Source organism: Chiloscyllium plagiosum, unplaced genomic scaffold (assembly GCF_037043375.1).
Source record: "Chiloscyllium plagiosum isolate Xiang-an unplaced genomic scaffold, Cpla_swu_hap1 HiC_scaffold_36, whole genome shotgun sequence".
NCBI classification, from domain to species: Eukaryota; Metazoa; Chordata; class Chondrichthyes; order Orectolobiformes; family Hemiscylliidae; genus Chiloscyllium; species Chiloscyllium plagiosum.
Window position 1 is genome coordinate 9,218,588 of NW_028270174.1, and position 20,143 is coordinate 9,238,730.

General features: G+C 41.2%; 1 protein-coding gene across 2 annotated transcripts in view; it reads right to left on the bottom strand.

Annotated features, from left to right (window-relative positions):
* The window catches only part of grid2 (glutamate receptor, ionotropic, delta 2), a 994,028-nt gene that overhangs the window by 286,464 nt on the left and 687,421 nt on the right, over window positions 1-20,143 (bottom strand). The window contains exons 4-5 of one of the 2 annotated variants that reach the window (XM_043674401.2): window positions 19,411-19,616; window positions 1,807-1,860 (exon numbers count right to left, since the gene is read on the bottom strand). In XM_043674401.2, the coding sequence (XP_043530336.1) occupies window positions 1,807-1,860; window positions 19,411-19,616 (260 nt within the window). The remainder of the gene's footprint in view (window positions 1-1,806; window positions 1,861-19,410; window positions 19,617-20,143) is intronic. The other variant, XM_043674402.2, reaches the window with a different exon arrangement.

Here is a 20,143-nt window from a genome sequence, read left to right on the forward strand (position 1 = left end):
ATACATATTCTAGATTTCTCAGATTACCACAGGGTATTTAACAACGTCTTCCCTTTGAAGTCTGAGTGTGTAGTGAAGGTTTAAGGATCTCAATCATCCAGAATTATCGTGGACTATCTGTGGTGGAAAATGAATCTTTTGCCACTTTTAAAAGCACCAGTCAAAGAAAACACATGAAGATATTAGAAAGTCTTTCTTTTCAAGTTTTCTTTCAATACTTCTCTTCATTATTTCTGAATAAAAAAAGACCTTTGGAGATTGAGGGAAGAGGTTAGGGAAGAAATTAGGCACTTGTCTGAGTAAGGCAGTTGTACTTGAAAGGTCGGCGGTCAAACCTCCAGGAACATGTCATACCTATTGTAAGTACCTTAGGTGGGTTAGCTGTATATGGGATGCAAAAGGAATGAGACTAACAGTCAAAGCAGTTTCCCATCTGTACTTTGTTACAGTAATTGCCACTTTCAGTAACCAACAGAAAGTTAATGGGGACATCCATAAATATTGTAACATTGTCAGAAAATGTAATCTGAACTTTTTCTGTCAGTAGTGTCTGGTAAGAATACAGTTAGCAGTGGTATGCTAAAAATTCCTGCCAGTCTCTGTGTTCTGAAAATAATCAATTTAGCAGGAATAATTTTTATTAGCACAAATGTCAATTACTAAGTTTCACCATTTTAAAATAAAATGCTTGATTTTTAGTTATGTTCCCTGAGTGCAGGAGTGCCACATTCCCTTCCCACAGATACATGTCCTGTACCTGTACCAGCAGTCGGAGAGAAATGGACACAAGCTGCACAGTGTTGGCTCATTGAAGGACACTGTCCCAGGCACACATAGAAGCCCCGAGGGTGGAATAGCCGACATGGAGAAACCGTGTTGGAGGAGGGTGGGGGTAGGTGGGGTAGGGGGAGAATATTGGTGATAACTTGACCAATCACTTGGCACAGCTGGCAGACTGAACCATTGACTAGCCTAACTATTTTTAACCAAGTGGAAGCATTTGTTACAGTGCACGGTAACACATTGCATTGCTCTTGATGGGTTACAGTGGTGAAATCGGAATTAGGAGGAAGAAATTCACATTGGAAGTCTGCAGAATTGGTTCCTCAGCTCTTTTCAATTTTCTCAGGCTATAAAGTGGAATAGTTAATTAGACATTGTCAAGCATTCTATATTCACCTTAATATCACATTTATTCTTAATAATAATTGACCACATTAAGCTCATCATCAGGCAGCTGTGTGGTAAACTTGGCTCCTTATAGACCATGTACGTTTGCTTTTTAATAGCTGAGTGCTGATCAAAAAAAAATGGCAGTGCCTCTTCAAAACAAGAAGTGACTCACCCCGAACAGACAAAGCGCTTTCTAATGACAGGTTCCAGGCGACGAGAAGTTTTGCCAAGGAACCAAAGTGTGAATGAAGCTGTGTATCACTGCTGCGACATATTCACCGGGCTAACAAAAGCAGGGCCTGTATTCCAAACAAGGGACCCACCAGCAGACCTTCCCAGGTGGTAGGGTGGACTAGGGACACTCAGCATGCTGCTGCAACCAGTCACCTCACCCAAGGAGTATATGATATACTCCCAACCCCCCCAGTCTCTTTTTATCTGCCAGATTCCATGCTGTCCCTTTAACTTTGCATCATATAACATGCATTGTTAGTAAGCAATGGAGACCCAGGGCTCCTCACATATTCATAGCTTTTGCACTGCTGGGATAAAAAAGGTAATTATAATATCTATTGCTACTTGGCAAAACTTCGGTCGAATTTTGCTTCATTCCCCCCACACATGAACAATTACCTCATTTATGAAGATCCAGTGACAGTCAAAAGCCACTAGATTGGAGTCAACAACCTGTGAAGTGGAAAGGATCAGTCTGTCACTCATACAGTCATTCCATAGAAATGCCATTTGATACATGCGGACTGAGCTGGAAGGCCCACTGTGGTGCCTCAGTGTTTTATTTCCATAACAACACTCGGAAATTTTCGCCCGTCTTCCATTCAAAATGTTTATCTTCTTAAAAAAAAGAGCCCTTTATAAATTGGCTCTGTGAAAATACAGTCTTCAGTATTTTGCTGTTTTTATTTCATCTTGATCTCTGGCAGTTTCATTTTTATTTTAAAACACTACTGAAGGCGTTCCAACTCAAAAGCCAGCTGACTTACTGTAAGAGCTGAATGGAGGGCACTTTTATTGTCTTTTATTTAGACTTCATTGAAAATTGAAGAAAAAGAAACTGTTTAAATAGTTCTACTTCCAAAATCACAGCAGAAATACTATGTGTGACATGTTTGGCTAAACATTCTTCTCCTCTGTTGTAACAGTGCGCTCTTCAAAGGGATTCTAACCCTGAGAAATTCCTTCTCTAAGTTCCCATTTGTGAAATCCATTTCATTGGATTGAAAATCATGACCAACGGGCTATGCAAATACCCATGCATTTCAGCAACAACTTGCATTTATATAGCACTATTTGGATTGCAAAACATCCCAAGAATGTAAAGCACAAGCTGCCCATTTGGTCCCATTGGTCTGTATACTGTTCACATTACAAACCTCGTCCCATTCTATTTCCCCTGTGCTGTCTCCCCCAGGGTACCTTTACCTTCTCCTCTACTTATCTCTCATCCTGCCTTTTCTAAACAGCAGAAAGCACATCACTTTTCCCAAACCTCTCCAACTCTGAAGTTGAAATGGAGTTGAAATGTGAACCATTTTTCTCTCTCTGCAGGTGATGCCAGACCTGCTGAGTTTTTCCAGCACTTTCTACTTTTAATTCCCATTCTATTTTTACTTCACATCACCCAATCTCAAAATTGTTATGGTGCAGAAAAAGGCCATTTGGCCAATCATGTACGTGCCAGCACTTTCAGCATTTTGGCTCCTGCCCTTTCCCCGTAACACTGCATGTTGTTTCCATGAAATAATTGTCTTGTGCCCTCTTGAATGCCTCCACCACACTTCCAGGCACATTTCAACTACACGACCAATCTCTTGCTTATTATAAGCAGAATACTGCGGCTGCTGGAAATCTGAAACAAAAGCAGAAATTGCTGGAGAAACTCAGCAGGTCTGGCAGAATCTGCATTGGGAGAAAGAATGCTGATTTTTGAGTTGAAAAGAAACGTTCTGATCTTGAAAAACATGATTGTTCTTTTACCTCCTTTATAGAAATGGAGAGTTTGTGGCCATTTATATCAGCTGTGGCCTCACAAGATCCTGACAGCTTTACATCTGATAAGCCAGTCCAATGAAACGTATCATACTGCACACTGTACATGGAGCATCCCTAAGTGAGCCATACAAGAGGACACTTATTTATTGCATTTGAATATTGCCTTTATACTGAGGAAATGAGCTTTCTGCTACACAAATACCAGACTAGAAAGAGAAGCTCCAGTTTCTGTGAAAGATGCTTTGTTCTTTGGCGCTCTCAGACTATTAATAAAATGCATTGTTACCCTCAATATTTGCTTGTCAGCATCAGATTACATTCTAATCTTAGTTTATGTGTTTAGCTTCATGCAATGCAGGAGGGAGGGATTCTGGTATCTGGATAACTGGGGTTCTTTCTAGGGAAGGTGGGACCTGAAACTGAGGGGCACCATCCTTGGGGGGAGGTTTGCTAGTGCTCTTGGGGGGGGGGGGGGGTTAAACTAACTCTGCAGGGGCATGGGAACCTAGACTGTAGCTTTAGGGTGCAGGACCTGGAGTGTAGGGAGGTTAGGAACATGGCATCAATCTCAAAGGAGGGTGCCTGTAAACAGGAAGGTGGCTTGAAGTGTGTATACTTCAAAGCAAGTAGTACACGAAATAAGGTAGGTGACCTTGCAGCGTGGGTTGGTACCTGGGATTTCGATGTTGTGGCTATTACGGAGACATGGGTAGAACAGAGACAGGATTGGCTGTTGCAGGTTCCAGGGTTTCAATGTTTTAGTAGGGTCAGAGGTGGGGGTAAAAGAGGGGGAGGTGTGGCATTGCTTGTCAAAGATAGTATTACAGCGGTGGAAAGGATGATAGATGAAGACTCGCCATCTGAGGTAGTTTGGGCTGAGGTAGGAATAGGAAAGGTGAGGTCACCCTGTTAGGAGTTTTCTACAGGCCTCCTAATAGTCCTAGAGACGTAGAAGAAAGGATTGCCAGGATGATTCAGGAGAAGAGTGAAAGTAATAGGGTGGTTGTTATGGGGGACTTTAACTTTCCAGATATTGACTGGGAAAGCTATAGCTCGAGTTCGTTAGATGGGTCGGTGTTTGTCCAATGTGTGCAGGAGGGTTTCCTGACACAATATGTAGACAGGCCAACAAGAGGTGAGGCCATACTGGATTTGGTTCTGGGTAACGAACCAGGCCAGGTGTTAGAATTGGAGGTAGGTGAGCACTTTGGGGACAGTGACCACAATTCGGTGACTTTTACTCTAGTGATGGAGAGGGATAAGTGTGTACTGCAGGGCAAGAGTTATAGCTGGGGGCAGGGAAATTATGATGCGGTGAGGCACGACTTAGGATGCGTGGCTTGGAAAAGTAGTCTTCAAGGGAAGGGCGCAATTGATATGTGGAGCTTGTTCCAGGAGCAACTATTGAGTGTCCTTGATAAGTATGTACCTGTCAGGCAGGGAGGAAAGGGTCGTGTGAGGGAGCTGTGGTTTAATAAGGAATTGGAATCCCTTGTTAAAGGGAAGAGGGCGGCCTATGTAAAGATGAGGCGTGAAGGTTCAATTGAAGCGATTGAGAGTTATAAGGTAGCCAGGAAGGATCTGAAGAGAGAGCTAAGAGCAACAAGGAGGGGTCATGAAAAGTCCTTAGTTGGTAGGATTAGGGAAAACCTAAGGCTTTCTATAGGTATGTCAGGAATAAAAGAATGACTAGGGTAGGAATAGGTCCAGTCAAGCATAGTAGTGGGAAGTTGCGTGTGGAGGCTGAAGAGATTGGGGAGACACTGAATGAATAATTTTCGTGAGTATTCACTCAGGAACAGGACATTGTTACCGATGTGAATATTGAGACACAATTAATTAGAATGGACGGCTTTGAGGTATGTAGGGAAGAGGTGTTGGAAATTCTGGAAAGGGTGAAAATAGATAAGTCCCTTGGGCCTGATGGCATTTATCCTAGGATTCTCTGGAAAGCAAGGGAGGAGATTGCCGAGCCATTGGCCTTGATTTTTATGTCCTTGTTGTCTACAGGAATAGTGCCAGAAGACTGGAGGCTAGCAAATGTGGTTCCCTTGTTCAAGAAGGGGAGTAGGGATAACTCTAGTAACTATAGGCCGGTGAGTCTCACTTCTGTTGTGGGAAAAGTCTTACAGAGAATTGTAAGGGATAGGATTTATGAACATCTGGATAGGAATAATGTGATCAAGGATAGTCAGCATGATTTTGTGAAGGGCAGGTCATGTCTCACAAACCTTACTGAATTCTTTGAGAAGGTGACTAAGGAGGTGGACAAGGGTAAAGCGGTAGATGTGGTGTATATGGATTTTAGTAAGGCGTTTGATAAGGTTCCCCATGGTAGGCTACTGCAAAAAATACGGAGGTATGGCATTGAGGGTGAGTTGGAGGTTTGGATTAGGAATTGGCTGGCTGGAAGAAGACAGAGGGTAGTAGTTGATGGTAAAGGTTCATCTTGGAGTGCAGCTACGAGCAGTGTTCTGCAAGGATCTGTTTTGGGACCATTGCTGTTTGTCATTTTTATAAATGACCTGGAGGAGGGGCTAGAAGGTTGGGTGAGCAAGTTTGCGGATGATACGAAAGTCGGTGGAGTTGTTGACAGTGAGGAAGGATGTGTCAGGTTACAGCGGGATATAGATAAGCTGCAGAGCTGGGCAGAAAGGTGGCAAATGGAGTTCAATGTAGGTAAGTGTGAGGTGATTCACTTTGGTAAGAGTAACAAGAAGATGGGTACTGGGCTAATGGTCGGATACTTGGTAGTGTGGATGAGCAGAGGGATCTTGGTGTCCATGTACACAGATCTCTGAAAGTTGCCACCCAGATAAATAGTGCGGTGAAGAAGGCATATGGCGTACTGGCTTTTATTGGTTGAGGAATTGAGTTCTGGAGTCCTGAGGTCATGTTGCAGTTGTATAAGACTCTGGTGCGGCCGCATCTGGAGTATTGTGTGCAGTTTTGGTCGCCATACTATAGGAAGGATGTGGAGGCACTGGAACGGGTGCAGAGGAGGTTTACCAGGATGTTGCCTGGTATGGTAGGAAGGTCGTATGAGGAAAGGCTGAGGCACTTGGGGCTGTATTCATTGGAGAAAAAAAGGTTTAGGGGTGACTTGATAGAGGTATACAAGATGATTAGGGGTTTAGATAGAGTTGACCATGAGAACCTTTTTCCACGTATGGAGTCAGCTATTATGAGGGAGCATAGCTTTAAATTAAGGGGTGGTAGGTATAGGACAGATGTTAGGGGTAGGTTCTTTACTCAATGAGTCGTGAGTTCATGGAATGCCCTGCCAGTAGCAGTGGTGGACTCTCCCTCTTTATGGGCATTTAAACGGGCATTGGATAGGCATATGGAGGATAGTGGGCTAGTGTAGGTTAGGTGGGCCAAAGGGCCTGTACTGCGCTGTATTTTTCTATGTTCTATGTTCTAATAATGAATGTATTCAATGTTTAGTTGAGTGAGCTTTCCTCACTGTTGCCTTAAATTGATCATGAACTTTAAAAAGGCAAATTAAACTTTGCCCCAGTTTTGACACCGAGCTACTAGAGAGTCAGAGAGGTCCACGGCACAGAAAATGGCCTTTCAGCCCATCAAGATAAATCGAGCTTGTTGTTAGAACCACTTGAAAGTCTCACTCAAGCTGACAGTTCTAAGTGAATGTAGATTGTGAACGAATGCTCACCATTTTAACAGAGTCTAAGGTCAGAAACATTGTTTTATAGTTTTCCTTAAAATCTTTGCTTAACAAAAATTTATCTACTTCAGATTTAAAGTTAACAATGGATCCAGCATCCATTGTCATTTGTAGACGAGAGTTCCAAAAGTCTCCCATCCTTTGTGTGTAGAAATGCTTCTGAACATCTCTCCTGAATTGTCTGGCCCTAATTCTCAGAATCCCCAACCAGTGGAAATAGTTTTTCTTTATTGGTAATACCTTGAACCTGAAGTCCAGATATCATTCTTGTAAATGTCCATGCACTCCATCCAGGCTCAATTGACCACCTTCTCTGTATCCCTAATACATTGCACAGTTAACTTTGTTCGATCTGCAATATTTAGGGACTCAACTTGTGACAAACTCTGGATACAAGCTGGTTACCTACTATCCAACTGCTTAGTCTAACAACAATAACTTATATTCATAAAGCACCTGTTTCCTAGCAAAAAAGCCTAGCAGTGATACCAGACAAAAACTGGTACACAGCCCAAACTGAAAGTAACAAAACAGGGTGATGAAAGGTTAAGGCAAAGAGATGACTTTTAAGGAGCACATTAAAGACAGACAGGGTAGGAGATAGACCAAGAGGTTTAGGGAAGAAAGTTACACAAAGTCCAAAGAGTAGCACAGCACAGGAACAGGTCCTTTGGCCCATCAAGCCTGCACTGATACTTGATGCCTTTCTAAATTTAAACTCCCTTGCCTGGACACAGTCCGTATCCCGACGTGCTCTGTCTATTCATGCACCTGTCCAGATGCCTCTGGAAAGTTGCTTTGTTTCTGCTTCTCCCTCTGGCAGAAAACATTTGCCTCTCACACTCCTTTAAACTTCCCCCTCTTACCTTAAACTTAGGACCCCCAGGATTTACATTTCAATGCTGGTAAAAAGCCTCCAACAATCAATGCCATCTATGTTCTTCCTGGTCAGGTCCAAGAAATAATCAGAAAGGTCAATGACGTACGGGCAGTTCTTCTATAACATGATGGGTGTATTCGTGTGCAACCCTGTTTTATTGAAAGTTATGCAATAGGATCAGCACTGAAAGTGCTGCGATGTAATCATGTTACAGCCAACACACGTTTTAAGAGTTTGCACTTCAGAAACACTGTCCCTAATTCACCAATCATGTTAAGATGAATTTGCGTCAATGAAACGCAAGCTATAGCAGAACGCCCTATAAATGTTTTATGAATAGGTGATTGAGCCTGTACTTATCAGCTGACTGTGACAGCCCAGACGTCTGTGTTGCTTGTCCATTGCCAGAGTTTGAGACATCTGCTCAGGCTAGATAGCAATTTGCAGTGGAAGGGGTAACATCTGGTCACGATGGTCCACATCAGTGCCAAGGACATGGAGAAGGAAATGAGTTCTATTTAGGAATTATGAACAGGCAGATGAAGCTGAGGAGTGCAATGAAGATTTGCCAGAATCCTACTGAGTTCAAACATCAGATCACTCGGATTGATTTTACAAACTCGGGGAAGAGTTTTACTGAGATGGGAACACGGGGGGGATGGACTGCTCACCAGCATGAGCCTGCCCCACAGCCACAACATGCTGTGGGTGGGCTACACTGGCACAGAGCAGAACCTCTATCCATCAGTGAGATATGGTGCCACCCTCTGGACCTGCCATCTTATCTGGCTGCCTGGCAGTGCCAGGAGCTTGGTAGTGGATGCCGCCAGGACTGAAAGCAGTCCCAGGATGGAGAGCCAATGCATCATAGTAAGTCACACTGAGGGTGACAATGGGCAGGGTGCAGTTGAACTGCTTGGGAAGTGGAATGGGGGGGGGGCAGGAGGGGCAAGTGTTAAAATCCAAGTAGGGAGAAAGGAAGAGGGGGTACTATTTTCTAAATGCAAAGGCCAGTTGTTGAAAACAGGACCCTGTTTTCTGTCCCACACTTTGAAAAAGTTCAAAACAAAATTGGCTACCAATTCTTGCCTGCTTGCTCAAGCCAACCGTGTTAAGGCAGAGATAGTGCAATAATGATGTAAATTGACTTTTTAGCAAGCTCAATGTATTCCTGCATTATTTATTTAAACATGGAGGGTGAGCTGAAAATTTCAGTGCACACCATCTCAGGGATGGGTGGGCGTGTAATGGGCTACCAACTTGACCATTTTATTTCGCCCCAACGCCCCCTCCTTTGCCACCACCATAACCACCAAAAACCTGTCTGGTGGCGCATGTAAAATCCAGCCCTAGGCTTTTGCATTTCCTGGAATCTAAAAGGTTAAGAGCCAATTGATATTTTCTCTTAGCGTTTTCAAGTGAATTGACTGGTTGCTAGATAGCAAGAAACCATTTTTGAACATGAGAGAGTCTGGAACAAAGACTAAAATGGATGCCCAATTGGCAGAAAGTTTGGAAATCATGGACTCACGGAATCCCTACAGTGCAGATAGAGGCCGTTCAGCCCCTCAAGTCTGCACTAACGCTCCAAAGAGCATCCCACCCAGAACCACTCCGCCATCATATCCCCATAACCCTGCGGTAACCATGACTCATCCACCTACCCTGCACATTCTTAGACACTAGGGGCAATTTAGCATGGCCAATCCACCTAACTTGAATGTCTGTGGAAATATGTCATCAGGGAAGGATTAATGAAAATCTGGAACTTACGCTCACAAAAAGCAATAGGTGTTAACTTGATTAATGATATTACGACTTTGTATCCAAAGTATATGTTATATAGATGGAGTTATGATATTGATCAGCCATGTATAGCAGAAGAGTCTCAAAGGGCTCAATGGCCTCTTCTGGCTCTGCTAGTCCACTTCAGCTGTTAAGATGAGAACAGCAAAAAACATGACAACTAACCAATTGTGCCTGTACTGCAATTCAGTACAAGTTTTTATTGCATCCAAAAACATTTAGTGTTCAATGTGACTTCACCCTGGAGTATTTACTGAACAAATCGATTGCTGGTTGAGGATGTAATGCTGTCCAAACTGACAGCTGGTTCGTGATGAATGAGACCTTTACCTCTGAAATTATTTCATGCATTTCAGACAGACTATCTTTCTGTGTCTAACATTGCGATTTACATTTGTAAAAAAGTGATTCAACTCCAAATCATTTCATTCTTACTGGGCTGAATTTTCTCCAGTTTACGAAGCTGCCATGTGTAGTGCTACAGACGGAATCTAGTGAACGTTTGTGTGCTTGCGTGCGTGCGTGTGTGTGCTTGCATGTGTGTGTTTGTGTGTTTAAGGGTGTGTGGTTGTGTGTGTGTGTTTAAGGGTTTGTGTGTGTATATGTGTGTAGGGGTGAGTGTGTGTGTAGGTGTGTGTGTCTCATGATGTGTGTAGGGTGGTATGTGTATGTGAATGTATAGGTGTGTGTGTTTGGAGGTAAAATGGGCAGCTAGATTAAATTCTTGAAACTTTGTGCTTCTAATGGTTGAAAGCTGGCAGCCAGAGATGGGGAGCAATGGGAGGGGTTGGAAAGGTTTTTGTCAAAGGCGGCTTTACATAGCCTGTTTAAGGAATAATTTTACTAATCATGGTTGAAAGATGACACAAAAATCACCTGAGCAATCAGCTGAAATGACATTGGAGTTGTTAATAAGTCATGAACTGATTCACACTTATTCATCATGTGGTCTGTCAACCCGAGTCAGGCAGGAACACCGACCCTTAGTAAAGGACAATAAGGGTAAGGATAAACGCAGTAAGTTATCACTTGGGAAAACTTTGGGCCAAGGAAATTCAAATCCTGAATATTCCTCCTGAATTCTTGGTTCATTGGGAAATGATCTTTTCTCTGATGGAGTGCTGCATTGTCAGATATACCATCATTCATTGTAACATTAAATCAAGTTCCTCATCTGTGCTCTCAGGTGGATGTCAATGATTCCATGGTACTAATTGAACAACAACAAGGAAGTTCTCCCCGTGTTCTTTCGAACACTGAGCCAATACCAATAACACAAAAGAAGCTGATTATCTTGTGATTACCTGATCGTTACCTGTGGGAACTTGCTGTATGAAAACTGATTGCTGCTGTTCTCATGCAACAATGGTGACTGCACTTCATACAGCACAGAAACAGACACTTCGGTCCAGCCAGTCCATGCCAAACATAATCCCAAACTAAACTAGCCCCACCTGCCTGCTCCTGGCCTGTATCCGGCCAAATGTTTCCTAATCATGTACTTGTCCAAATGTCTCTTAAACATTATAATCGTACCCACATCCACATACCTGATAACTCATGAATTCCTCAGGAAGTTCATTCCACATGTGAACCACCGTCTGTGCAAAAAATTTGGCCCTCATATCTTTTTAAAATTTCTCTCCTCTCACCTTAAAAATGAGCTCCCTACTCTTAAAATCCCACTTCCTACGGAAAAGACAACTACCATTAACTCTATCTATATGGTTCAAAGTCCTTAATTGTCTGTGAAGGGTTTTGGCACATCCTGAGATAATGATCAGTGTTATAGAAATGTAAGTTCTTCTCCATGTCGATGTAAATGCCTGTTTTTAACTCCTTCGTAAAACAAAATTGTCAATTTTCTACTTCACAGGCAAGATGTACAAAGCTGAATACAGCCCTCTCCCAGTATATGGGACAAAAACACCTTTATATTAAATAGGCGTTCTGAGATTTTGACCCAGAGATGATGGAAGAATGGCAGTGTATATGGTATCAAACGTATATTGTCTACTACAGGTTTTTGTTTGAAGTGTACGTGGACTGTTTCTGTAATATCATGTCAAGTCTCTGGCCTGCTCATATGTTTAGAATGTGGTAACTCAAGTCCTGCAAATCTGAAATGAGAATGGAAAATTCGAAGGAAGACTCAGCATCACCTATGGTGAGAAATATGGAGTTAAATGTTCAGGTGAAATGCTAGCTCTGCTTCTGTCACTGCAGGCACGCTGAACATTTCCAGCAGTCTTTTGGCTCTCAGATAACAACTTGGAACTAAGAAGAGGAAAAGCGATTGCAAAACTTTTGAAGCCTCTGGGCTGTTATTGTTGTGGCAAGCCACATTTTAAGAACCTACAAATTGAAGGACAGCAAGACACTTGACTGTCTGTCTTTAAATATGGCGTTGAAGAACTGTCATAAGTCATTTGTACTCAAACCACACTGGAACCTTTCCAGTTAAAGGTTATCTGCATGCTAAATGAAGGTCAGAATGTGGCATTTTGTTGAAAGGGCCAGTGCTGCAGGGTACTTTTTCATCCCCTGTGATCTCTTGGAGGATGTTGGAGAATCTATAAATATTTCTTAACTATAATTTACTTTTCACGACAACGTTGAGAGACAAGTGAACGCAGTTTTTAAAACAGAATTAACCATCTTCGCTTCTGTTTTTGCACAAAGCCTTCCAATTGGCAGGAATAAATCCTATATCATCTAACATTATATGACTTACTATTTTATAACATGTGATTAATTACCAACCTGTTCCCAGTATTATCCACCATACTACCTCAAGAAATGAGCTGCATTGATGATTTTATTGTCTGGTTTTTCACATAAACTCTCTGGATACTTGCCAGCTAATACCAATTCTTCTGGTCTTCCTGCTACAGTTTATTTACAAACCGCTACAGTCAGTTCTTCTATAACACAATGGCTCCATTCTTGTGCAACCCCGCATTATAGAAAAATCGCAGTATAGAAACAGTGCTTAAAGAGTTAATCGTGTTGCAGCCAACACACGTTTTAAAAGCTCGCGCTTTAGAAACAGAGTCCCCGATTTGTCAATTGCGTTACAGCAAATTCGTATTGACAAAATGTGCATTATAACAGAACGACCTGTCCTTCACACCTCTGCTCTAGGAACAGAGTGAGGGTTTCCTGCATAGTCTTTGTGAATGCACAAGCCTTAGTGTAATTTCCTCAAAATATTTGAGGGATGTTTTGGAAATTTTTAACTGTACATTAATGAACAAATAAGCATTACTGACAAAAGCATCCTTTTCAACTCGGGATGGGATAGATCATAAACCATAACGTGTAGGAACAGAAGTAAGGCCTTTCAATGAGATTATGACTGATCACTTTCCAACCCTTTCCTTATCACCCTTGATCCATTTATTGATTAAAAACATGTCTATCTTGGTCTTGAATATACTTAATGATCCAAGCTTGACCATTTTCTGTGGTAATGAATTTCAGACATATTACTCTCTGAGAGAAGAAATTTCTCCTCATCTCTGTTTTAAATGTGCAATCTCTTAATCTGAGATTATGCCCTTTGGTCCTAGACTCTCCCACAAGTGAAAGCAAACTTTCCGCATTGACCCTGTAAGTCCCCCATGAATCTGTGTGCTTCAATCATCTTTCATTCTTCTATTTTCCAATGAGTACAAGCACAATTAGCTTAGCCTCTCCTCATCTGACAGTCCTTCCATATCTGGTACCAGCCCAGTGAACCTTCTCTGGACTGTCTCCAATACCTGATTATACTTCCTTAGCTGTGGCTCCCGAAATTGCTCACAATATTCCAGCTGCTGTTTGATTAGTGCTGATATAATGTCAGCAAAACTTCCCTATTTTTATACACTAGTCTCTTTGAAATAAAGGCCAACATTCCATTTGCTCTCCCTATTATCCACTGAACTTGGATTCTCTTTTTGTTATTCATGGACAAGGACTCCCAAATCCCACAGTTCTGAAGTTTTCTGCAGTCTTTCTCCATTTATATAATATTCACCTCCATGATTTGTTCCTAGCAAACTGCTTACTGCTACATTTTCCCCTCATTGTTTTCTGTCTGCTAAATTCTTGACCACTCGCCTAACCTCTCTATATCCCTCTGCAGATTCTTTGTGTCATCGTCACCACTTGCCTTCCCACATATATTTGTGTAATCAGCAATCTTGGCTCATCCAGATATATATGCTGTAAATAATTGTGGCCACAGCACTGACCCCTGTTGCGCTCCACTAGTTACAGATTGCCATACTGAAAATGTTCCCCTTATTCCATCTCTCTGCCTTCAATTAGTTAGCCAGTTCTTTATACATGCTAAGATACAACCTCCAACACCATATTATTAAATAGTCTAATGTGCAATACTTTAACAAATACCTTTTTTGAAAATCCAAATATATTACATCCATTGCTTCCCCTGTTTCTATTCTGATAGGTGACTAATGGATGCATGTTGCCAATGAAATGCTGGGTTGAAGGCGTTCATGAATTTTCTCACAGGACCATCTGCCTCCAATTGTTATGTCATCTACACAGTCATCATTGATCACCGATTAGGGGCAATTAGGGATGGGCAATAAATACTGCTCCAGCCAATGCTCATATCCCATGAATGAATTAAACATAAAGAGCCTTTCAGATGTTCTTTGAGAGGTGTTGTGGATAAATAACAATGTTAACAGGCAGATCAGTGACGATGAAGAATTGGGAATATTTAACAAAATAGTTCGTGCTGCAATAGAATTTCAGGTGTGTCCTTTTCGAAGAAATGAGGCTGGGGCTGAAGATGGAGTGTTAATTATTATTTATGCTCATTCTTTAACTGTCTGCCACAAAAGGTCATAACAACATTTACTCTCATAGAACCATATGAGAGTAGCTACAGAGGTAGGCCATTCGGCTCATTGAGCCTGCACCACCATTCAATATGTTCATGGCTGATCATGCAATCTCAGTATCCCACTCCCGCCCTCTACCCACACCCCTTGATCCCTTTAGCCGCAAGGGCCACGTCCAGCTCCCTCTTGAGTATATCTGATGAACTGGCCCCAGTAGCCTCCTGTGGGAGAGAATTCCACAGGTTCATAGCTCTCTTAGTGAAGAACTGCTTCCTCTTCCCCAGTTGCTCCTGACAAAAGTTTGTGAAAATAAGAAGGAATAAGTTTTAAGTTTTCTATCCGTGTAAGGGTGTGTCCAACAAATGATTGTGATTCTCAGTTAATACAAAAATAATGGTGTTATTAAAGCTTTCGTCAATTGAAAATTTCAAAATTGGTATTAATAGATTCTACTTCAATTAGGACAGTGTATGTTCTGGAACTAAAGAGGACAGATAAATTTAAAATACACATTAATTCCGATCTATCTGAACACAGAGTGTTCAGGAACCAAGGAAACGAAATGGATTTATGATAAAGAACAACCACGATCTATTTGTAGGCTCGATGACCTATTCCAGTTCCTATACAAAAACATTTTTAAAAGGTAGCTGAAGTACAGAGACCCAACATGGCTTCATATTTTACCAAAAGAGTCTTTATGAAATCTTTGGAAAATAAACTTGCTTCTCAGTAGCAATCTCAAGCTAAAGAAAATGAACCACAGGGAAAATTGGAAGTTATCAGTCCCCTTTTGTCTCGTCATTCTGTAACTGACCAGAAGTGACAGTGTTGAGCAAGTGTCAAACCAATAGAAAGCTGTGACCAATCATTTAAACTGTGAAATTAAAATAGCCTATTTTTTTTCTTGCAGGATGCACAAAGAATTGGTTTGAAACTTAATTTGCTTCAGTTGAGCTAAAGGTCAAATCATTTCAATGCTCAGAATCACCATCCAGAAGGAATAAAATTGAAGCTTAATTACCATGTTAGCCTGCATGGTCTAATGTAAAACAAAATCAAGCTTCAGTCAGTCCAACAATGAAAAAAAGAGACAAGCTTCGAAAACCATAGCTTCAGGTCTCCGAGAAAGTCGTGAAAAATAGGCCATGATTTGTAAAGACCACAAATCCTGTGTGAGGGTTGGTTATTGCCAAATGAGGAAATTATCGAGTGGTTTTAGCTCCTGGAGCTGCAATGATGCTGCAAATGGTTCTGCTGTTGTTCCCCTGATGCTATGTTCTGTTCTTGTATGTGATACATCTGCCTTGTACTGATCAGTGAGAAATGATTTATCATATCAACGATCAAGCCTTTAGTCTGAGCTCTCTGTATTGCTCGGCACATCGCCATGACAACGTTGTCTCATTCAAAGAGCAAAATGGCTTTCGCTTCGCATAAATAGACCCAATGTGAATTTTCATTTGTTCCTGCAGATGAGATTTCAGAATTTGTTTCAAATTAATAATGTGAGTGGGCTGTTCTCCCTCCTCCTCATACATCAGTTGAAAAGCCTGATGCAGTGTTTAGGTTTTGCTCTGGCCTGAATTGTATTTTTTTAATGGCTCAGTGTTAATCGCGTTGTGTTCCATGGAGGGTTTCTATTCGTGAGGCGTAGCTAGATTCCTCACCGTATCTTATCAAACGTACTTCATTAAACACCCATGAGACTCCTCAAGCTCATTTCTCCTGTTCGTTGAAAGCTTCCACAAAGTGTCTGAGAGGGCACATTCTTGTTGAGGCACTATCCCAATAACTTCTCTACCACTGCACTGAGAGGTTTCTCAATGGATTTCCAGTTCCTCACTGTAGCTGGATCAACCTGCCAGTGTCAGGATATCACCCAATATTCCAGCATCGCTGGTGTCAATGCCCCCTTTGAAAGCTATTGTGTATCAAGACCAGCATGGTTGGCCCCACGCGGTTCTTGATATTTGCCACGGACAATGGCGGACAAGTGAAAATTGATACCCCACTTTGCAGGGAGAGACCTGAAGGTGCTGCTGGACAGGGTACCGCAGAAATAGGACATCCACTTACCCCAGGGCTGGCAGTGGAGTCCATGACACTATACAATGCCAGCCTGGCCCACAGTGCCACCCAGGTCAGTGTAGTCTCAGCCGTCTGGGGGGAACCACAGCAATACAGGAGGAAGATCATTGACCTTTTCCACTCCACCAATGCGGATGCCATCATCTCTTCTCTGATACCTCACATATACTCTGTCTTTGCTAATGCACCAACCTCCTAGCAAGACCCTTGTTCTATCACTTTCATTGTTCCTTCACTCATTGGTACCCACCCAACCGTGGCCATCACTAACCCTTCCAATCATCTGTGCTGCCTACTCACTTGCTGTGGACACCTCCCCACCTGCACCAAAATTAATAACAATTGTCCGGCTCACTTAGATTATTGATATTGTGTTCTGGAAAGACATTGCTAAACTACTGAATTAAAGCAAATCTTCACACAATTTTGGATTTGTTATCCTCCTATGAAACACCTTTATTACATTAATAGTGCTATATAAATGCAAGTTGTCACAAGAACTAGCAGTCATAATCATCCCTCCTCTTGAAGTCACATTAGACAATGTGACAGAACCCCAGTAATCACTGGCTGTTCATAATCAGTAATATAGCCCCCAGCCTGATGTTATTACATGTCTGATGCCAGACAGGAATCTGGCTTGATAGATCATATTTTAATTTGTTTTGGTTTTAACAAAGCTCTGTCAACTGAATCATAAGCACATAATACTCCAGATTTTGCTTTAACAATAAACAGATATATATTACAAAAAAGATGGCAAAGTAATCCAACTTTATAATATAAATTCAAACTTTTTAAAGCACACTGTAAAATTATAATTCCATGAATCCCACCTGTATAAATTGAAAAGGAAAAGAAAGGCTTTACATTATACCAACATACCATTTGTACAATACTCACACCAGAATGCCTACATCTAATACCTCACTAGGTTTAAGGCACTTATGACTTCATATTTTAGACTGGAATAACATAAAACTACTGCTTGGAGTTATCATATATCTGCTTAAATATAGTCAGTTTTAAGTAACCTCTTCAGTGTTTTATCCCAACATTTTGGTCTGGGACTAATACTAACTCTTCACTCTAAGGTAACCTAGTTCACTAGATGTCCCATTTTTTTTCAGGACCGCTCTTCTACCCAGCCATGCTCATCCAAGAACTTAACATCAAAGCTTCACTCAAAGTCAAAACTGAAAATAAAAGTCTCTCCCTCTCAGCTATGGATGGTGCCCTTCAACCTAACAAACTTTCTAATAAATTATTGTTGATCTTGTCAGGTAATAAACAATCCAAATAAATAAAATATCCATTAGTATGGCACTAAACCCATATAATCTAAAACCAGGCTTCAAATACTGTTTTAAAGCAGATCACCATGGCTATAGAAATGTTTGTAATGTAATTATTAACTTAAGACACAAAGAAAACCTATTTGTTATGAACTCAAAAAAAACTAGAAATCAATTCACAACAAATAACATTAAACAGTCTTCATATAATTACTGCAGTTTCCACCACAACACTGCCTCTTGGGGTATGACTGGAATGAGCAGCACTAACAACGTAAGAGAACCAATTTTCCATGGCTTTCTTACTTTGACTCAGATGGAGGGAATCTATTGTTACTGCTGGGTTCACGTGCAAAAGCTCACAGAGAAAGCAGTTTTTGGAGTCAGATATTCCAAATGTACAAAGGAAAATCTCTGAATTGTGTAATCTGCCAAGAAAATAAAGTCATAGAATCATGCACATGTTTTATTCTGTACTTCCTGTCCTTGATATTTAAGCCAAAACTTCTTAATTTACAATTCTCTTTATTATATTTCATCTGCCATGTGCCTAGTCCAACAGCCTGTCAACACCTTCTTACAAAGAACATGCTTTTAAATTATATGCCATCTGCAGATTTTCAGAAGTATGCCCAAATTATCCTAGTCTAGATAATTAATGTGGAACAATAAACACAATGATTCCAGAGTTCTGGGGAGTTCCACTATATATGTTCCTTCATTCAAATGACAACTGCTCATCTGTTTTCAGTCACTCAGCCTACCTTGTAGTCACATAGCTGCTGTTCCTTTTATTCCATGGGCTTCATATTTGCTGGCAAGGCTGTTATATGGCACTTGCTCAATCTTACAACTAATATGCCACATTGACTGTGTTACCCTATTCAAACTTTTCCAATACCTTTTCAAAAAACTAAATCAAATCAGATTAGTTAAACATAATTTGCCTTTCACAAATCTATGCTGGACTTCCTTAATTAACCCACAGTTGTCCAAGTGACTGGTAATTTTGTTTCAGATTATTGCTTCTTAAAATTTTTCCCACTGCTAACTGGTTGGCTTGTAGATAGAAGGTTAATCCTTACACCCTTCATTGAATGGGGTTGTGGCGTTTGCAAATCCCCAATCCTCCTTCTGAAAAGAGGACTAAAAGATTACGGACAATATCGCCACCATTACATCCTGACTTTCCTCATCAACCCATCTTATACTGGTGATGTATCAACTAGTACAGACATGCTTGTTGCAATTAGCAACACATCTTTTCCTATTGTTGGGAGGGTATCAGGGTTGGAAATAATTCCTCTAATTCGTATTTTGGTGTGTGAACCTCCAAAGTGGGACCTCAGAATGGTTATGCCACCATGCAGCTTGGGACCAACATTGGGGGGAGGAGCTGCTGGATGAATGAGTTAAGAAGGGGAAAAAAAAAACAGATATAGTGAACAGCCAACTTAACACAGAACAGGAACTCTGACCCTGATACAGATTTTCAGTCACAAGACACAAATTGATTTGATGTGACCAATCAACTTGACACCAACTGGTTTGAGCTCTGCAGACTGTGCTATCCTTACAGGGTGTTGCTGGACACTGTTGATCTCCTACCTGAGAAACGAAGGCCTTCGCTGTGTGGGGGCTGAGGAAGAGAATAGCCCGACGAAGTGTGTCACGGTACCGGTTCATCTCTTCCAAACGCATTGTGGCAAACATTGTACTGATCATCCTGTTGATGTTGTTCTCCACCTTCTGCAGAGCTACATCCATTCCTTGCTGAGAAGCTTTGTCCAAAAAATCCTGAATCCCACGGATATCTGACAATTAGAGGATAACAATCACTCTGTTGGTTATCACTTTAAGCTATGTAATCCCAAACGGAGACTTAGTAAAATTTCAACACTTCTGAACTATAGTTAGCAAGCTTAAAATCTTGCTCAAGTCCGTTTTACACAGATCACTCATGACGGTTAGAGATGCCCTAAAATGCAATGAGATAATTGAAAAGTTGAAGAAATTCTGATAAATGATTGATTTTGTTTTTCTGTATATGATCTGCAATGAATATTATGTTAATATTAAAAATTACTGTTTAAAAATATATTAGTTGTGTAAAATTCTTGGTAATGTAGATGAGCAGAGAGATCTCAGTGTCCATGTACATAGATCCCTGAAAGTTGCCACACAGGTTGATAGGGTTGTTAAGAAGGCAGACGGTGTGTTAGCTTTTATTAGTAGAGGGATTGAGTTTCGGCACCATGAGGTCATGCTATAGCTGTACAAAACTTTGGTGTGGCCGCACTTGGAGTAGTGCGTATAGTTCTGGTCACCACGTTATAGGAAG